The 19,937-nt window shown below is 44.7% G+C and overlaps 1 protein-coding gene and 1 non-coding gene across 2 annotated transcripts in view; one reads left to right on the top strand and one right to left on the bottom strand.

The window, feature by feature from the left end:
• The window catches only part of KNL1 (kinetochore scaffold 1), a 55,894-nt gene extending 40,794 nt beyond the window's left edge, over nucleotides 1-15,100 (bottom strand). Inside the window, exons 1-5 of the mRNA XM_040969113.1 lie at nucleotides 15,022-15,100; nucleotides 7,563-7,614; nucleotides 6,288-6,327; nucleotides 5,313-5,372; nucleotides 3,423-3,484 (exon numbers count right to left, since the gene is read on the bottom strand). Coding sequence (XP_040825047.1) covers nucleotides 3,423-3,484; nucleotides 5,313-5,372; nucleotides 6,288-6,327; nucleotides 7,563-7,597 — 197 coding nt within the window. The 5' untranslated portion in view covers nucleotides 7,598-7,614; nucleotides 15,022-15,100. The remainder of the gene's footprint in view (nucleotides 1-3,422; nucleotides 3,485-5,312; nucleotides 5,373-6,287; nucleotides 6,328-7,562; nucleotides 7,615-15,021) is intronic.
• Nucleotides 15,101-15,443: 343 nt separating this feature from the next.
• TRNAS-GCU lies at nucleotides 15,444-15,525 on the top strand. Its single transcript has one exon. It is a non-coding gene; the product is annotated as a tRNA-Ser (tRNA).
• Nucleotides 15,526-19,937: the final 4,412 nt, after the last annotated feature.

The raw sequence follows: 19,937 nt of genomic DNA, 5'->3' as shown, positions 1-19,937 counted from the left end.
TATACGTATGATTATAATACTGGTGAGAAGGGGCCAGCATTGTGGCATAGTAGGTTAAGCTGCTTGAAGGAGGATTAACCAATTGAGTTATCACACCAGGCCCCCATAGAGATCTTAAATGAGTTCCTGGATTCTGGCTTCAGCCCCTGTGTAGGCCTGGCTGTTGTGGACATTTGGGCAATGAATCAGCAGAATGGAATTCCCCTCCTCCCCCAGAGATGATATTTTGATATATATCATGAAGAATCCAACCAGTTAGCTATAATTGAGCTAATATTATCATTCATTACATAAACGTGTTCTTAGAATTTTATTTTTATGAAAAAGCAAAATACTCATATGCACACTGCTATATTCTTTTTTTTTCTCTTTTTTTTAAAATTTTTATAAAATTTTATTTTGACATTCTTTACATAGTTAATTAGGGTAAGAAGGTTCAAGGGCTACATTGCTATATTCTTTATGAACACTTTTCAATGTCTTTGATTCAGAGAGTTCCTATCTCCTGGCTAACTTCCAAATGCTGGAAATCTCTGGGATTGGGCCAACCTGAAGCTGAGTCAGGTTTCTCCCATGGGGACAGAACTCAAGGAGTTAAGCCATCCTGGAATCAGCGGCAGCAGGCAGCTGAAGGCTGGAGTCAGAGCCAGGGATCAATTCCAAGTATTCAGACAAAAGCTGCAGGTATCTTAACCAACACCTTAGCTTCTGGGCTCCATGCCTGTCCTTACATAAATTTACAATATTTAAATGTTTATATCAAGGACCCCTGTAGCTTATGGATAAAGATTTTGTTTTTTTATTCTTTTAAAGATTTATTTATTTATTGGAAAGTCAGATATACAGAGAAGAGGAGAGACAGAGAGGAAAATCTTCCGTCCGATGATTCACTCCCCAAGTGAGTGCAACGGCCAATGCTATGCTGATCCGAAGCCAGGATTCAGGAACTTCTTCCAGGTCTCTCACAAGGGTGCAGGGCCCCAAAGCTCTGGGCCGTCCTAGACTGCTTTCCCAGGCCACAAGCAGGGAGCTGGATGGGAAGTGGAGCTGCCAGGATTAGAACCGGCACCCATATGGGATCCCTGGGCGTTCAAGGCGAGGACTTTAGCCACTAGGCCATGCCGCTGGGCCCACTGATAGAGATTTTGAAGGCCTCCAAAGTAAAGCAACTACTGAGATCACACACCTGGTAAGTGGCTGACCCAGAATACAAACCTACACTTGACTTCAGATCCTGAGCTTCTGAATACAAAGCTTTCCTTGACACAATCCTTCAGATGAGTTACAAGGCAATGATTTTTAAACAATGAGAAGAATTAGTAGTCAGGCAATTTATTTTACTTATTTTTTTAAGGATGTATTAATTTTTATTACAAAGTCAAATATATAGAGAGAGGAGAAGAGACAGAGAGGAAGATCTTCCATCTGCTGATTCACTCCCCAAGCCGCCGCAACAGCTGGGATCCGAAGTCAGGAGCCAAGAACTTCTTCCAGGTCTCCCACAAGACTTTGGGCCATCCTCTACTGCTTTCCCAGGCCACAAGAGGGAGCTGGGTGGGAAACAAGGCCATTGGGATTAAAACTGGTGCCAGTGTGGGATCCCAGTGCATGCAAAGTGAGGACTTTATCCGCAAGGCTATGGTGCCGGACCACAGTAGTTAGACAATTTTTAAAAAGGGTATTTTTTCTTGCCCCCGCAGAGATCTACTTTATTTTATTTGAAAGTCAGAGTTACAGACAGGGAATGAGAGATGGGGAGCTATATCAGAAATGGAGAAACTGGGGGCTGGCACCATGACTGAACTGGCTAATCTTCCACCTCGAAGCACCAGCATCCCATTTGGGTGCCGGTTCATGTCCCAGCTGCTCCATTTCCCATCCAGTTCCCTGCTTACAGCCTGGGAAAGCAGCAGAGGATGCTCCAAAGCCTTGGGATCCTATACCAACATGGGAGACCCAAAAGAGGCTGCTGTCTTCTGGCTTCAGCTTAGCTCAGCTCCCGCTATTGTAGCCATTTGGACAGTGAACCAGTGAATGGAAGACCTTTCACTCTGTTTTGAATCCCTCTGTACCCTCATTATCTGCCTTCCCAACTAAAATAAATAAAGCTTTAAAAAAATTGAGAAGCTGGTACTCAAAGCAGAACCACAAAGGATGCCAGGAATTGCAGACAATGACCTTTTCTGCTATACCACAATGCCAACTCCCAAAAAGTCTTCTAAAATGAGGAACAGAAAATGATCCCTAAATTTCACAAAATAAAAACATAAAAATGCATTTGAATTTGCAAATCTTAAAATGTCAACCTGAGGTCTATTCTCTGGTCACACATATCTATTGTCAGTTCTAGTTAAGTACAAATATTATAAAACTACAGAAACAGCAGGCCATTTGGACAACATCAGCAGATGCAAGATATCTTCCTCAACCTTTGTAACTTCTTCAGATAAATGATAAAGAATAAATCTTAAAACAAAAATGAACCCCAGCCATATGTTGACAACGAAAAACAGGGAAACAGAGACTCTAAGATGGACTGTGTCAATCAGAGGATTCCTCAGCGACCTTATCATGCCTGGATTAGCAGCAATTCAGAACTGTTGAACTATCAAAACCACTTGAGCAAGACCCTCGGAGCATGCCCCACGTCGTGGACCTGGGATGGGCGGGAGACTGCGTGGGGCTTCTCCCTTTACCTCCCCCTTTACCCCAGATATAGAAAAAAAACCATGGAAATGATAGTCTTGTCCACTTAGCTGTGCCCTATTTAACTATGTAAAGATTGTCAAAAACAAAATTTAAAAAACGGAAAAAAAAAATGAACCAGAAACATAAAATACTTCTACACTTTAGCATCACAATGCCGGCCATGGTGAGATGGGCATTCGGAGATTAAGATGCCATTTGGGTTGCTGCGCTCCATATCACAGCGCCCAGGTTTCAACCTCATCTCTGCCTCAGGTGCCAGTTTTCTGCTAATGCATAGTTTGGAAGGTGGCAGGTGATGGCACAAATGTTTGGGTCCCTGCTGCCCACAAGGCAACTTGAATAAAGTTCCAGCCTTCAGGCTCCAACCTGGCCCTGTCTCGGTCTCAGTCTCAGCCCTAGGACCCTGCACTCACATGGGAGACCCAGAAGAAGCTCCTGGCACTGACTTCGGATCGGCTCAGTTCTAGCCACTGTAACTACTTGGACAGTAAAGCAGCAGATACAAGATCTTTCTGTTTCTCCTTCTCTGTAAGTCTGCCTTTCCAATAAAAACTAAATAAATCTTTAAGACATGCACACACACAAACCAATTATTTAAGGTTATTTAAATGAAACATGGATTATTCAAAACAATACAAATATATTTTGAATAAATATACTGAATGAAAAATGCATTATCTACATCACTGTAACCATTTTTCTTTTCCACTTACTTTATAGTATCTGCAAAGCTGACTCGGCGAGAGCTTTTCTTGCTTCTGAAAACATTGGATTCCTAAAGGTAGATATCATACGGTACAATTCTTAATAAAATCAACTATGAATTTGATCTCCAGTGTAAACATTTATTCTGAATTAATTTAATAAGAATCTCCAAAATGCAAAAGCACTAAAAATCATGTGAACATAGATTTCAAAGTGAGTGATACTAAGAATAATGACATAAACAACATAAAACAGGGCCAAAAACATGTAACATATGGCCTCTTACAAAAACACACTATTTGTTCAAGTTGTGGTAAAGTACCTACAACAAAAAATTTATAATTGGACTATCCCTATTCTTTTGGACATCACTCAATTTTTATATATGCATAGTAACAAACACACTACAATAACTTACCATCTTAACAATTTTAGGTGTTTTTAGCAGAAAACTATAGTGCTAAGTATATCCATATTGCTTTGTTTTTAAAAAAATATTCGAAAGTCAAATTACAGAAACAGACAGCAAGAAGTAGAAAGAGAGGGATCTTCTATCTGCTGGTTCACTCTCCAAATGGTTACAAAGGGCAGGTCTGCAAAGGTCTCGGTGGTAACTAACAGGGCCATCATCCACTGCCTTCCCAGGTGTATCAGCAGGAAGTTGGAAAAAGCAAAGCACTCAGGACATGAACTAGTGCTCTGGTTTGCGTTGCCACCATGCTATTAGGCTTAGCAACACCAGCCCCAGAAAAATGGGAATTAAGCAAACAAAGCTAAAGATTTATGATAAAGTATGATAAAACGTTATTTGTTTAGAATCCAGACGATGACTATAAGAACATTTATTATAAAAATTTTTCATTTTTGGGCCCAGTGCAATAGTGTAATGGTTAAAGTCCTCGCCTTGCACGCGCCAGGATCCCATATGGGCGCCGGTTCTAATCCCGGCAGCTCCACTTCCCATCCAGCTCCCTGTCTGTGACACAGCCCAAAGCCTTGGGACCCTGCACCCATGTGGGAGACCTGGAAGAATCTCCTGGCTCCTGGCTTCAGATTGGCTCAACTCTGGCTGTTGTGGCCACTTGGGGAGTGAACCAGTGGATGGAACATCTTCCTCTCTGTCTCTCCTCTGCTCAATATATCCGCCTGTCCAATAAATAAACAAATCTTTAAAAAAAATTTTTGGGGCCCGGCGGCATGGCCTAGTGGCTAAAGTCCTCACCTTGAACGCCCAGGGATCCCATATGGGTGCCGGTTCTAATCCTGGCAGCTCCACTTCCCATCCAGCTCCCTGCTTGTGGCCTGGGAAAGCAGTTGAGGACAGCCCAAAGCCTTGGGATTCTGCACCCGTGTGGGAGACCTGGAAGAAGTTCCTGGATCCTAGCTCGGATCAGTATAGCATCGGCCACTGCACTCACTTGGGGAGTGAATCATCGGACGGAAGATCTTTCTCTCCGTCTCTCCTCTCTGTATATCTGACTTTGTAATAAAAATAAATATTTCAAAAAAAAATTTTTGTAATTGTTTTGTTATGTTTGAAAGAAAATTTAATAAGATGTCGGGGGGGGGAGGATACAGGACTAGACATCCAGAGAGACTAGCATGTCTAAATGCTTACGATTACAACAGTTCATGTGTTGCTTGAGGAATAAGCAGTTTTGAATGTTGGGCTACACATGCAAGACTGGCAAGAAAGAAGTATGAAAAAGAAAACTGGTGTCAGAAATCATGAATCCCAGCAGATTCAGGTGTTTGGGCTTCATCCTGAACGCCATGGCATGCTTACCCACATACATTCAACTGAGAATCACTTATCATGTCCTCCCTTCACTTAGCTAATAAAGCTCCTAAGTATTAAAACATCAGGAAAAAATACTAAACAAGAAACAGGCTCTTACCTGCACTGCTTCATACCCCCCTCTGAGGTCCTGAAGAGGACTCCGTGGAGGCTTCAAGATCTAGAGATAAGCATTAGAATGAATTAGTCAACAAAGTCTGGCAACACTATTAGCAATCTTTTTATTTTCCACCAAGTTATATCACAGACAGAAAGCTAAAATTTTCATTAAACTAAAAAAAAAAAAAAATCCTCAAATCCATTCTGTTTATCATAGGATATATTTAAATTTCAAGCAGCAGGCAACTGGCCTAAAGGTTAAGACTCCACTGGTGGTGCCTGTTCAAGTCCTTGGCTGCTTCACTTCCTATCCAGCCCTCTGCTTACAGCCTGGGAAAAGAGCAGAGGATGACCCAAGTCCCTGGGACCCTGCCCACACATGAAGCCCTAGGATTTGGGACATCCTGCTCTGCTTTCCTAGGCCATCAGCGGGGAGCTGGACCAGAAGCAGAGAGTCTGGACATGAACCAGTACCAATATTGGATGGGGGCACCACAGGTAAAGGATTAATGTGCTCTGCCACCACACAGGCCTCCCCAAGTACCACTTGAACTCACAGTGACACAATACCTGCCCAAGGCTTTACTGAAGTATATTTATATAACATAAAAATTCACATTTTGTGAATTTAGTAATTCATCAGAAAGGGTAGCCAGGTTAAATATTTGAAATTTTGTACAATAAAGTTTCTTTTATAAAAATAGGGAAGCAGTAAGATCAGGAATGTAAAATCACAGGCAAAATTGATGCAATGCTGGCATCCAAATAAAAGCATCCAGCCATTAAGGCCATTTTGGGAGTGAACTGACAAATGACAGATGTCTTTCTTCCAATCTCTCCCTTTCTCTCTGTCACTCAGTTTTAAAAATAAATAAATAAACCAATAATAATAAAGAAAGTAAATCTTCAAAACAACTCTGCAGAATACAGTTATCACTCAACATGAGGTAACATTATTAACTTTAGTGTTTCTTACTGAGGAATGCCGAACTCTAACAGGTCTCTCTGTATTGTCACTGAAAGGAAAAAAAGACACCCATAAATAAACCCATCAAAGACTTCATTTCCAAAAGTCATCATCACAGCATCTTTTGAACTAGCAACCACTTTTAAAGTTATATTATACAAATTTTTTTTATGGCACGAAATTTTAAACTAAATATTCAGGAATTTAACTTTGTTTATCTTGATTTTCTAAAATCGTTGCAACAAATTCAAAAACTAAACACACAGGCAAAGATAATAATAGTAGTGTCAGTAGGCTGCAAACAGTCCAGCAGTCTCTCAAGTAAACTAAACAAAATCATTTCCTTTACCCAAACCTCAATCTTCTCCTTCAGTTGAAGAGGCAGGAGAAGGTATTTAAAGTCCTCTCAGTTTTAACTCTGGATGAGTTGACATAAAAATACAGTAAGACAGGCCCAGTGCCATGGCCTAGCGGCTAAAGTCCTCGCCTTGAACGTACCGGGATACCACATGAGTGCTGGTTCTAATCCCGGCAGCTCCACTTTCCATCCAGCTCCCTGCTTGTGGCCTGGGAAAGCAGTCGAGGACAGCCCAAAGCCTTGGGACCCTGCACCTGTGTGGGAGACCTGGAACAACTTCCTGGCTCCTGGCTCTGGATTGACACAGCACTGGCCGTGGCACTCACTTCGGAATGAGTCATCGGATGGAAGATTTTCCTCTCTGTCTCTCCTCCTCTGTATATCTGAGTTTGTAATAAAAATAAATAAATTAAAAAAAAAAATACAGCAAGACGGGCTAGTACTGTGGAACATTTACTTCTTCTTTTTTTTTTTTAAGATTTATTTATTTATTGGAAAGTCAGATATACAGAGAGGAGGAGAGACAGAAAGGAAAATCTTCCGTCTGATGATTCACTCCCCAAGTGAGTGCAATGGCCAATGCTATGCTGATCCAAAGCCAGGATTCAGGAACTTCCTCCGAGTCTCCCACACGGGTGCAGGGTCCCAAAGCTCTGGGCCGTCCTTGACTGCTTTCCCAGGCCACAAGCAAGGAGTTGAATGGGAAACGGAGCTGCCAGGATTAGAACCGGCGGCCATCTGGGATCCCTGGGCGTTCAAGGCGAGGACTTTAGCCGCTAGACCACGGCGCTGGGCCCGGAACATTTACTTCTTTTCACTAAATCACAATCGTAAAAGAATCTATATGGTACTGATTAGCCTCACTAGGTTGAAAAATATCTTTCTCTGGCAGACTTAGTGATTTTCGTTACACTGAATGAACTTACTTTTCATCATTTGCCTCTGAAGACACTCCATCCATTTTGTGAAGATCTTTTTCTGCAACAAATACATTAATACCAGAAAAAGTGAGAAAGAAGGAAGAAAGATTACAACCTAAAAATCAACTTATGAAGACTGGCCATATTGAGAAGCAATCTCTCTTCCCACAGAACAGAACGGAAGACAGACACACTCCATCCGACTTTCACTCTCCAACCCACTCTGCTCATGACCACACTACACATGTGCCTATGATCTCTGCACTTCTTAAACAAAGATCAAATAAAAAACAAACTTTAAAAAATCAAGAATCGAATTGTGATTTTAAGCTTCTTTCCTGAGGAAAGGTCAAAAACCAGGAAGAGAAATAAACTTTATCACAGAGCTGAAAAACATGAAATACCTTGCGGGCAGTGGTGTGGTATATCTGTGAAGTTGCCACCTGTGGCACCAGCATTCCACCTGGTCACCAGCTTAAGCCCCAGATGCTCCATTTCCCACCTAGCTCCCTGCTGATGCACCTGGGAAAGCAATGGAAGATGGCCCAAGTCCTGAGGCCCCAGCACCAGTATGGGAGACCAGGAAGAAGTTCTTGCCCTGGCTTTGCATTGGTCGCTATGCCATTTGGGAAGTGAATCAGTGGATAAAAGACTTCTCTCTCCATTTTCCATCTCTCTTTAACTCTACCTTTCAAATAAATACATAAGCAAACAAATTAATAAATCTTTGCTTGTTTTAAAGATTTATTTTTATTAGAAAAGTAGATTTACTGAGAGGAAACAGTTTACTCCCCAAATGGCCGAATGACAGAAGCTGAACTGATCTGAAGCCAGGAGCATCTTCAGAGTTTCTCATGCGGTTTCAGCATCCCAAGGCTTTGGGCCAATCTTTACTGCGTTCCCAGGCCACAAGCAGGGAGGTAGATGGGAAGCAAAGCAGCCAGGCCATGAACTGGTGCCCATGTGGGATTCTGGCACTTTTACAAGAAGAGGAATTAGCCTCTGAGCCACAGTGTAGCGCCCATAAATAAATGTTTAAATAAAACAAAGGAAGGAAGAAGCGGGCGAGGAGACTAAATTACTTTAATGAGCTTAAAACTAAAATGTTACAACTACACTCCTGAGGCCGGCCTAGCAGCTAAAGTCCTCACCTTGAATGCACCAGTATCCCATATGGGTGCCGGAATCCCGGCAGCTCCGCTTCCCATCCAGCTCCCTGCTTGTGACCTGGGAAAGCAGTTGAAGACAGCCCAAAGCCTTGGAATCCTGCACCCCTGTGGCAGACCTGGAAGAAGTTCCTGGATCCTGGCTTTGGATCAGCATAGCATCAGCCGTTGCACTCACTTGGGGAGTGAATCATCGGATGGAAGATTTTCCTCTCTGTCTCTCCCCCTCTCTGTATATCTGACTTTGCAATAAAAATAAAATAAATCTTTAACCTCAACAACAAAAAATTACACACCTGGAAAATCCTCATAATCATGATAAAATCAGTAACAATCTGCTGGGAAGGATATGAACTTCATTGGCTTAAACATAAATTTGATCAATTTTTAAAACTTTTATTGGAAAGTAAGAAAGGAGAAGAGACAGAGAGGAACTCCCAAAGTGGCCACAACAGCAAGAGTTGAGCCAATCTAAAACCAGGAGCCAGGAGATTCTGCGGGGTCTCCCACGCAGGTACAGGGTCCCAAGGCTGTGGGCCATCCTTAACTGCTTTCCCAGGCCACAAGCAGGGAGCTGGACGGGAAGCGGGGTTGCCGGTGCCCATTTGGGATCCTGGGCACATTCAAGGTGAGGACTTTAGCTGCTAGGCCACCACACTAGGCCCGTCAACAGTTACAACAGTCAGAGCTGAGCCGATCCAAAGCCAAGGGCTAAGAGCTTCCTTAAGGTCTCCCATGTGAATGCAGGGTCCCAAGGACTTGAGCCATCACACACTACTCTCCCAGGCCATAAGTGGGAAGCTGGATTGGAGGTGGAGCAGCCAGAACTAGAACCCCTGCCCATGTGGGATATCACAGGATGAAGCTTAGCCTACTATGCCATAGCATTAGTGCTTAACCTGAATATTTCTTTTTTTCTTTTTTTTTTTTTTAAAGATTTATTTTTTTTTTATTATTTTTTCATTGGAAAGGCGGATATACAGAGAGGAAGATCTTCCGTCCGATGATTCACTCCCCAAGTGAGCGCAACGGGCCGATACTATGCCAGTCCGAAGCCAGGAGCCTCTTCCAGGTCTCCCACGCGGGTGCAGGGTCCCAAAGCTTTGGGCCGTCCTCTGCTGCTTTCCCGGGCCACAGGCAGGGAGCTGGAAGGGAAGCGGGGCTGCCGGGATTAGAACCGGCGCCCATATGGGATCCCGGGCGTGCTAGGCGAGGACCTTAACCACTTGCGCCACCGCGCCGGGCCCAACCTGAATATTTCTAAACATTTCTCTCCCTGTGTCTCTACTTTTAAAATAAAATCAAAATAAATGCAAAACTGTTTTAAATAGTGTAGCTGATTCTGTTGCTTTTACTTGATGTAAAGAACACAAAAGAGGTATAACCTGAAGTTTCTTCAATTGGTCTGAGTTCCTATCTACCTAAAACTATATTTGCATAGGGCCCAGCAAGGTAGCCTAGAAGCTAAAGTCCTTACTTTGCATCTGCTGGCATCCCATTTGGGCACCAGTTCGTGTTCCAGCAGCCCTGCTTCCCATCTAGCTCCCTGCTTGTGGCCTGGAAAAGCAGTCCAAGATGGCCCAAAGCCTGGGACCCTGCACCACTATGGAAGACCTGAAGGAGGCTCTTGGCTCCTGGCTTTGGATTGGCTCAGCTCTGGCCATTGCAGCCACTTTGGGAGTGAATCAGCGGACGGAATATCCTCCTCTGTCTCTCCTCCTCTCTGTATATCTGAGTTTCCAATAAAAATAAATTTAAAACTTTTTTTTTGTATAAGACTTTCATGTCATACTTTAACCTTGGAACTTCACTCCCAGATAAGTAAAAATATCCCTGTAGATTTCCTAAAAAGAATAGCTAGAATTCTGAATCAGCTATATTAACATTTCCATAACACTAAATTAATGCCATACACATAAACCATTAGAATCCACATTCTGAGTTTCAGCAATACAAAGTAGGTATCTAGGACTTGCTCTCTGAGCCTCTCCTTTAGTCCACGCTTATTCAGTCTTCTGCTCACAAATAACACCACACCTACTCAAAGCACACAGCCTTCTTTATATCAGTTTTTATGTAAGATTGGCCAGATTGTTATTGGTAGCAGTTTTAAGATTCATTTATCTTAAAGACAGAATGACAGATCTTTCATCTACTGGTTCACTCCCCAAATGCCTACAATCAATAGATCTGAGCAGGGCCAACTGGGGGGCGGGGGTCAACCTTTTTTCTTCTTTTAAAAAGTTTTTTTAACTTTTACAGAGATTATGAGGCAGAAACAAAGAAAACAATCCTCCTTCCATTGGTTCACTCCTCAAATGATCACAACCAGCAGGGCTTTGCCCAGGCAGGAACTCTTTTCAGGTCTCCCGCGTGGGTGCAGGGACCAAGGACTCCGGGTATCTTACATTGCTTTCCCAGTACATTAGTGGGGAGCTGGATCAGAAATGGAGCAACAGAGCAAATAAAGGGATTTGAACTGGTGCTCAAATGGGATGCTGGCATCCTAGATGGAAGCTTAACCTGCGGCACAGTGAGGATCTCCTGGCGTCCCATTTTTCTCCTTCCCAAAAGCAGCCTTTTTTAACTTAGTTTATTATTTTTTTGCATTTACCACACTAAGTTAAGTAACTGGCTTGTCCTGCTACTTTTTGAATTTTCTACTTTTGGCCATTAAATTGCCTTCCCATAGTGGTGGATAAAAATTAAGCTCCCTTTCTTAAAATCTCCATCACATAAACAAACAAAAATGCAGATAAACACAGTATGAGAAAAGAAATATCAAGTGCAAATTTCCTTTTTTTTTTTTTAAGACTTATTTATTTGGGCCTGCTGGAGTGATAGCATAGCTGTCAAAGCCCTAGCCTTGCAGGCAACAGGATCCCATAGGGTCACTGGTTCTAATCCCAGCAGCCTGTTTCCCATCCAGCTCCCTGCTTGTGGTCTGGGAAAACAGTAGAGGACAGCCCAAAGATTTGGGATCCTGTACCCACCAGGAAGTTCCTGGCTCCTGGCTTCAAAATGGCTCAGTTCCAGCTGTAGTGGCCACTTGGGGAGTGAACCATCGGAAAAAAAAAGTAGGTAGGGCCTAGCACGGTAGCCTAATGGATAAAGTCTATGCCTTGAACATGCCAGGATCCCATTTGGGATCCCTGATTCTGGTCTGGGAAAGCAGTTGCGGGAAGGCCCAAGGTCTTGGGACCCTGAGCCTATGCAGAGGACCTGGAAGAGGCTCTGGGCTCCTGGCTTCGGATCGGCTCAGCTCCGGCCGTTGTAGTCACTTGGGGAGTGAATCATTGGATGGAAGATCTTCCTCTCTGTCTCTCCTCCTCTCTGTATATCCGACTTCCCAATAAAAATAAATAAATCTTTAAAAAAAAAAGTGAGTCCACCATCCAGAAACATTTATAATCATCTCAATCGTTGAAAAAGCACCCCAGTTAAAGTGAACCTTTGGTGCAGTGGCTTTTAGTCACTGCTTGGGCAACTTGGCAACTGTCTCTTATGCCCAAGATCTCAGCCACTCCATTTCTGATTTAGCTTCCTGCCGACACACACCCTGAAAAGCAGCAGTGATGATCAAGTATTTGGTGCCTGCCACCCAGGTGAGAAACCCAGCTGGAATTTCAGGCTCCTGGCTTCAGGCTAGCCCAGCATCACCAGCATATGCAGAATCAATCAGAAAATAGAAGGCTTGTCTGTCAGTCTCTAATACACTGAAAACACATTTTAAAAGTTCAAGAAAGTTTCATCAATTTTAACAACCTTTCTTTTTTTACTTTAAAGCTTTATTTATGTATTTGGAAGGCACTGTTAGAAAGAAAGAAGGGATAAAAGAGAGCGAGAGAATGATCTTTCATCAGCTGGTTCCCTCCCCAAATGGCCTCAACAGCTGGAACTAGGCCAGTCCTAAGTAAGAAGCTAGGAGCTTCTTGCAGGTCTCCCACATGGAGGCAGGGGCACAAGGATCTGGGCCATCCTCTGCTGCTTTCCCAGACACATAAGCAAAGAGCTGAATTGGAAATGGAGCAGCTGAGATCAGAACCAGGCATTCTGATATGTGATACAGTCATCCCAAGTACCCATATAGGACGCCAGCACCTCAGATACTGGTAACTTCACTGGTCCCATTAAACAGCTAACCTCCTCCACTTTTTCCTTTTAATCCAACAGGGGCTGGGATTCTGGTGCTGGAATCCCACATCAGAGTGCCACCGCAGAGTTCCAACCACTCCACTTCCGATCCAGCTCTGCTAACGTGCCTGAGAGCAATAGAAGATGATCCATGTACTTGGGTTCGCGCCAGCCCACAAGGGAGACACAAAATTCCAGGCTCATGGCGTCAGCCAGCGTAGCCATTTGGCAGGTGAATCAGTGGGTGGAGGATCTCTGTCTCTCCCTGTCACTTTGCCTTCCAATTAAGTAAAACTTTTAAAAGTAAATGAAGAATATCTAACAAAGGAGGAACAGAAAGCAAGTGAGCAGTAATTATCTAAAAAAACAAACAGCAAGTGTTAAAAGAGTTTCCAACCCGGCTTCCTGCTAATTTGCCTGGGGAGACAGCAGAGCGAGGCCCAAGAGCTGGCCGCGTGCAGTGGATCTTGCAGCCAGCAGAAATTTCTGAACCTGCCTTCAGTATGGCTCAGCCTGGGTGAATGGGAGTACTTTCTGTCTTTCCCTCTCTCTGCCATTCTGCCTTGGAAATAACTATATCTTGAAATAACAACAACAAAATGATAAAAGAAATGAAAGGGGTGCAATATACAATCTAATTCTAAGGTTTGAGAAGTTGAAAAGGGTCCAACAGGCAAACAGCTAATTAATAACTGTGATTACATAACAAAAAATAAATTTTTTGTTTTCCTTCAATTTATGCATATTTTTCATATGGCTACTAAGTTTTCAGGACATAAATACTAAATACGCTGTCTGACACCAATTACTTAATAAATGTAACTGTTAGCTATGTCTTCTGACCTCTTCAGGTCAACCAAGGAAGTCTGAAAACCTCTCACCTCAATAAACCCCTCTCACTGGGCCAAATTAGCTGTTAAAACTAAAAACAGTTTTTAACAGGCTGCATAAAACAAAGCAACCTACAACTAAACAAAGAGTATGTGACACAGATCATGCCACGACCAGTGTGGCCAAGAAAGCCGATGCATTTACCACACAATCTGGCTCCTTTGCCTAACTAGCAATATCTAGCTTCATATTTTTCAGTATACAATGACAGACTCGTGCTAATACAGCCAGAATTTAAATTTTAGGTCAAACAAAATAAGATTTAAAATCTGGCTCCAGATCAAAGAGCCACATTGCGGGTGCTCAACAGTCACGCAGGGCTGACGGACATTATCAGGCATCGACGATACAAAACACCCCGGTCACCGGGGAAAGTTCTACCTTAACACCACAGTATCTTCCACAGTTTCTGAGCTAGCATCAAACACACCAGTAACACAACCATCTCCAACGCTTCTACTCAGTTTGCATGGATCTGTCATCTCATCAATATGAACTATTTTAATTTCCCCACATCTTGGATTAACTTCTCCCTTCCATAAACCATTGGCTACAGGAAGGTTACACTAATCATTGCCTCTTCTCCGCCAGCACCAGACACGAACCCACACGGACTCCGGAAGTCCGGAAGGCCGACTGAGCCAATTCAATCTTAGCACCTAGAGTCAGCCTCTGCTTCGATCTTCCTTCACATCCTTTACCAAGCCCAAGACGTCTCTGTCACCACTCAATTATTTAAAATAATCACCAAGAAAAGAGGCTTAGCTTGAATAGCGGAAGGTCAGGATTTTTCAAAACCAGCTTGTGGCGTAGTAATAGCGCCTTCGTTAATATTATACTCGCAGAACACCGGATACGTGCTCCTAGCACGATTAAAGTCACTGCCCACAAAGAGCGCAAGCCCCATGTATTGCTGTCACTGCATTTACGGCCAAGAAAAGGTTCACTACATGAAGGATACACGAGCCACCGCGGGCTGCCCCCAGGTGTGAGGGGGCGCGAGGGGGTGCGAGGGGCGGGCGGGCACGCCCAGGGGCCAGTCGGGCCAGTCCGAAGGGCCAGGGAGGGGCCTGGGAAGCGCTAGGGAAGAAGGCGGCCCGACGCGCAGGCCGAGGGCCAGAGGGAGCCCGGCACTCCGGCTGAGGCGGCAGCTCCGGGCCGGGCGCTCCTGCGACCGCGCAGCCGAGAGCGTCCCCACCTCCCACCGCGGAGCCTTCGGGCGCTCAAAACCCAAAACCCAAACGCAGAATGAGGGGGCCATCGTGCTTACCCACCTGCGGGCCTAGTTTGGGGTCCGCGCGCTGCTCAGAAAGGACGTCACCTCACAACGCCCAAAGAGGCTCAGCGAAGTATTCAAATCTAACCGCCCAGCTGCGGCGCACGCGCAAAGGCGCCCTGTGCGTCGCTCCGCCCCCTAGACTCCGCCCCAACCGCCCTCCGGCGACTGCTAGAATCAAGCCTCTTTCCCAGCCTCTGAATGGAGTCTATGTTCTTCAAGTCTGATTCTGCACAGGATTTCTTTTGCTCGTTCTTAGTTCAGATTCTCCACATCACGGGAGCGGCCATCTTCTTTGCAATCGCCCGCTACAGAAATAATCGGAGCTTGGATTCCGTACAAAATGGCGGCTTCCATAGCATTGCGTCATATCCTCTTGGTGTTACTCCGTATAGCTACCAGGGAGGGTGAAGCTTCTGGGACGAGGTGGCCGAGTGGTTAAGGCGATGGACTGCTAATCCATTGTGCTCTGCACGCGTGGGTTCGAATCCCATCCTCGTCGGTAATGTGTTTTTTTTTTTTCAGCAGATTTTTTTTTTAAAAAAATGTATGAACACAAATTTACTTGCGGAGTGAAAAGGAAACAGCTGAATATCTTGGTACTTAATTATCAGTGAAATTGTCCTATTTCAAATAACTGAAATACATCTTTTAGAGCTTCTGACTACACGGTACTGAAAATAAGAGAAAAGAGACATTCTGGGACTCCTAGGCTGGATTTAATCTTTCTTCATATAAACAACAGTGAATGAAATTCCACAGTTATTATCATCCCATAAATTCCAATGTTCACCTGTTCCAGTTTTAAGCAATGAAGCTACTACCAACTAAGGACTTCAATAATTGTACATTTTTTTATTGGTTGTTGCCTGTATTTCTGACATGCCTTTTTTTTTTTTCTTTACTTTTGACAATCTTTACATAGTTGATTAGGGCACAAAGGGTTAAGGGCTACAGCTAAGAGGGTAAAACTATAGTTTCTACATTTTTTCCCCCTGTATCTGGGGTAAAGAGGAAGATAAAGGGAGAAGCACCACTCAGCCTCCCACCCATCCCATGTCCCTGATGTGGGGCATGCTCCAAGGGTCCTGCTCAAGTGGTTTTGATAGTTCACCAGTTCTGAATTGCTGCCAATCTCGCCATTCCAAGCACGATGAAATCACTGCAGGATCCTCTAGTTGACACAGACCTTAGAGTCACCGTTTGCCCAGATTTTCAGTGCCAATACATGCCTGGAGTAGTTGATTGGTTGATTCCTTCCTCCGTCCTCTGTTGTGGTACCAGGTGTCCTCTGCAGGTTCTGATGGATTGCCATATCTTCCATGTGCACTTGGACATGCTGTCCACTGCTCTATCTGAGCCTCTGAGGAGGCTCAGCTTTGACACCTGTACTCCATAGTCAGACCATGGAACCTGCACTTCTCTTCATGGTTGGGGTTCTGAGTCTGGCAGTTCAGTTGGGAAGATTCCCAAAGAAACTTTGTCTGAGGTGATCTCAGACCAAATTCTTGTGTTCTTGCCAGTACAGGATCTGACACAGTCCATTGCCCCCAATCAGCTGGAGGTTGCAATTTTGTTGGTTCTATTTCCAGCCCTGCCTTCCGCTGAAACCAATGGGTGTTGCAGTCCAGCCTGATCCTGCTCACCACACACTTGGCCCTCACAAAAACCAGTGGGAGCTGCAGCCTAGTCAGAGCAACCCACAATAACCCCCACCAGGCCCACCCCTTGCCCTGGTTCCCATGCTTGCCTGTATGTATGCAGATTTGTCTGGTCTATCCCACAGCTATTCTACATGTCTATGGTCATTGAAGCCTAGTTCAACCCAACCAGGCCTACTACCCAGCCACTCACATGCTGGTGGGTGCCTCTCTGTCTAGTCACCACAAAAACCAGTGCTGGCTTTCATGCTCTTCAGTGGGAGCGGTAACCCAAGAGGGAGGTACCCACTATTTCCCTCCTGGGCCCACTCCCACTCCCAGATCATGCACTCTCCAGGTGGTTCTGCAATTTAACTTGACAGAATTTGCCCTCAGTGTCAACATCTGCCAGCTGATGCTATGGCAAAGCCCAACCAACCGTCACCCACTCTGATTTATGCTTGCACCAGTAGGAATAGTCAGCCCAGCCTGGCTCTTTCCTGATCTGGCTCACATGAGGTCCACAGGTGTTGTAGTCCTGCACAGTCTAGTCTGCCCCCATTCCAACTCCAGTGGGCAAGGTGTTCCAGCAGGGGGGCCCTCCACATTCCCCATACCAGCTTTACCCCTTCCCTCCCTGGTTCCTACATGTGCTGGTTGGGTGCTGCAGCCTAGTCTGGCATGGCTTGCCTCACCTCGGCATTTGCCAATGGGTACTGTAGCCTGGCACGGCATGGCCCTCCCCAATTCCAGCTGGTGAGAGTTATAGGCTAGCCCAGCCCGGCATGTACTCTATCCCAGCTGTAACATGCACTGGTATGTGTTGGACCAATCCTGGCCTGAACCTTACTGTTCTGCTGCTTGGATTCGCCAGTGGGTGATATGAACTGGTTCAGCCTGAGCCATCCCTGACCTATGCCAAATGTATGCCAGTGAGTACCTTTCCCTAATAATTGTACATTTCTTATCCTAAGGTTTTGAATACCTATTTTGACCACAAAATGCCGGATTTTATTTCAAGGGCTACCATGAGACAATGTTTAGAATTCTTTTTCCAGCCCTCAGCAGATTACAAATACTTGAGAAATATCTACCTTTGAAACTATTAAAAAGTTGATGATGACATGTAATATTGCCAATACCCTGAAGCCAGACCTGGAAAACCCAGAACACAACTAGCAGAGGAGAGGAAGAGGTTAAACCCATTGGACTTTAACTGGAGGAGTAGAAACTAGAAAATAGCAGCAAGAACCTCAAGCAGATTCACTAGCTCACGCTCCAAAAGCCTCGATCTATTCCGTTATGTACAGGCATACGGATTTTCATCCACCATAACCATATGGTTGTGATAGATACATTTACTACTCCATCCTACAGATGTAAACCCTGAAGGGTAACTCGCTCAGTTACACGGCTTCTGACTCCGCAACACCTGTGCAGATGCCAGCCCACTCCTCTCCCTGACACAGGTCCTGCTGCCCCTTACTGCCTACCTCAGACCTCAGCCCTGTGTGGCTGGATCTCCTGCCGCCTTTGGCCTGTTCCATCCCCGGGTTCTTGGGCCTGTTTGCATGCCTTTGGCCCTCGCAGTGCTCCCACAGCCCTGGGTGCTCTGTAGCTGTTGCCAGGTGCCTGTCAGTGCTGTCATCTGGCTCCTGACTGGGCTGCACCACTCTCCTACATTTGGCAGATCCTTGCAGCGAGGACTTTCCCTAGAAAATGGAGAAGGTGGATTGGAGTGACCATTCAAGAGGGCGGGGTATTTTCACAAAGGAAACTCTTCAGCTGCAGACCTTTGAAAGCAAAACACACTGGAAATAGCCAGAGAAAAAACACAAACAAGTTGAGAGCTGGGAGCTCAGTTCTCTGCTTGCCTTTGTGACTGGTTCTTCACTACCTCCTGTTCTGTAAAAACCGTATTTATTTCCCCGTGTTTCTAAGACAGCAAGAACAACAATGTGGCAGGCAGATAATTGGATCCAAGAGGTGGGTATATACTTAGCAATGGGAAGAGTAAGGCATTAGTGCCTTACTTTACAAGAGTTAAAGGCGCCATCTAGTGGAGTAGCTGCAACAGCCGGACTAGGACAACATCTTTAGATAGAAACGTCTCTGCAAATTCAGCAACCAGTGCCACTCAAAGAAAACTGTCCTCTCCAACAACTGCAGGATGTCCTTTTGTCCCCCACCCCCACAATCCTGAAAGACCACGATGAATAACTGTGGCTCAAATACATCACCAAGATAGCCAGGAAATGAATCTTCAGCCTCTGGAAGAGTGGATCCATTGTTTTTTTTTTTTTGCTTTTTTTTTGTTTTTGTTTTTTAAAGCTGCTTTTAGATGACATGATTCTGAAAGGAAGAATTAAAATCAAGGTTTTGTCATTGTCATGGTGGTGCCTGCAGGGTATCTACTGAATGTCACAAGAAAAAAACAAAAATAAACGCTGGGATCTCGGATCTGAGGGGCAGGCAGTGACGGAAGTGTTCAGCTGCTGTGCTCCCTTTAGGAAGTCTGTTCCCACTGGGGAGCCATTGCCGGAAAAGCTGCAAGGCTGGAGAAGCCCACGATGAACCCAAGGTTTTTTGGGTTTTGTTGTTGTTGTTGTTGTTGTTGAGTCTAACAGCAACTCAAGCCCTTTTTTCTTTGCCCAAATCATTCCCCGAACTGTACGCTGCCAGATGAAAATATCCATCTTACTATGACAGCTTCCTTGCATGTCCCCCTGAGCCGAAAACTCAGTAGCTTTCTTGTATTGAAGATCAGTAGAGCAAAAACTGAAATCCAGTTATATACCCTTGGTTAGGAAAACCACGAGGAATACGTGGACACAAAAAACTAGCCCGCACTGAGATGGCCATGGGTACTTGGCAAACAAGCACCAGCTACACCTGGCCCTCTCCTTGAGCTCCCAGCGGTCCTCCAGGCTGAGCCCAATCCAGCTCCATCGGGGTGAAGCCACTCCTGCCCTGCAGCTGCGACTGCTGACTGCATGCAGTTCTAAATGGAAGGCATCAGCCAGCCTTATGACTGTGATCTCACAGGGTAGTTCTCCACAGTTCTCTTTGGGCCAAATAAAAACTCACAGACTCTGAGCACTTTGTTCCTTCTTGAAGATCCTTTCTCAAATACACTTACCTGAGTGTGCTGACTTACGTCTATTCATTCTAGGTCAGACTCCTTCAGTAAATGTTTTGTGCAGTTACTGATGGACCAATTAAAGTACCATGTGTTCTGAACTATGATAGCACACATAATCACAGTGGGTCGTTA

The sequence above is a fragment of the Ochotona curzoniae genome, unplaced genomic scaffold (assembly GCF_017591425.1).
Source record: "Ochotona curzoniae isolate NIBS_2020 unplaced genomic scaffold, NIBS_Ocur_1.0 scaffold_4701, whole genome shotgun sequence".
Lineage (NCBI taxonomy): Eukaryota > Metazoa > Chordata > Mammalia > Lagomorpha > Ochotonidae > Ochotona > Ochotona curzoniae.
This window is presented reverse-complemented; position numbering and strand designations above follow the sequence as displayed.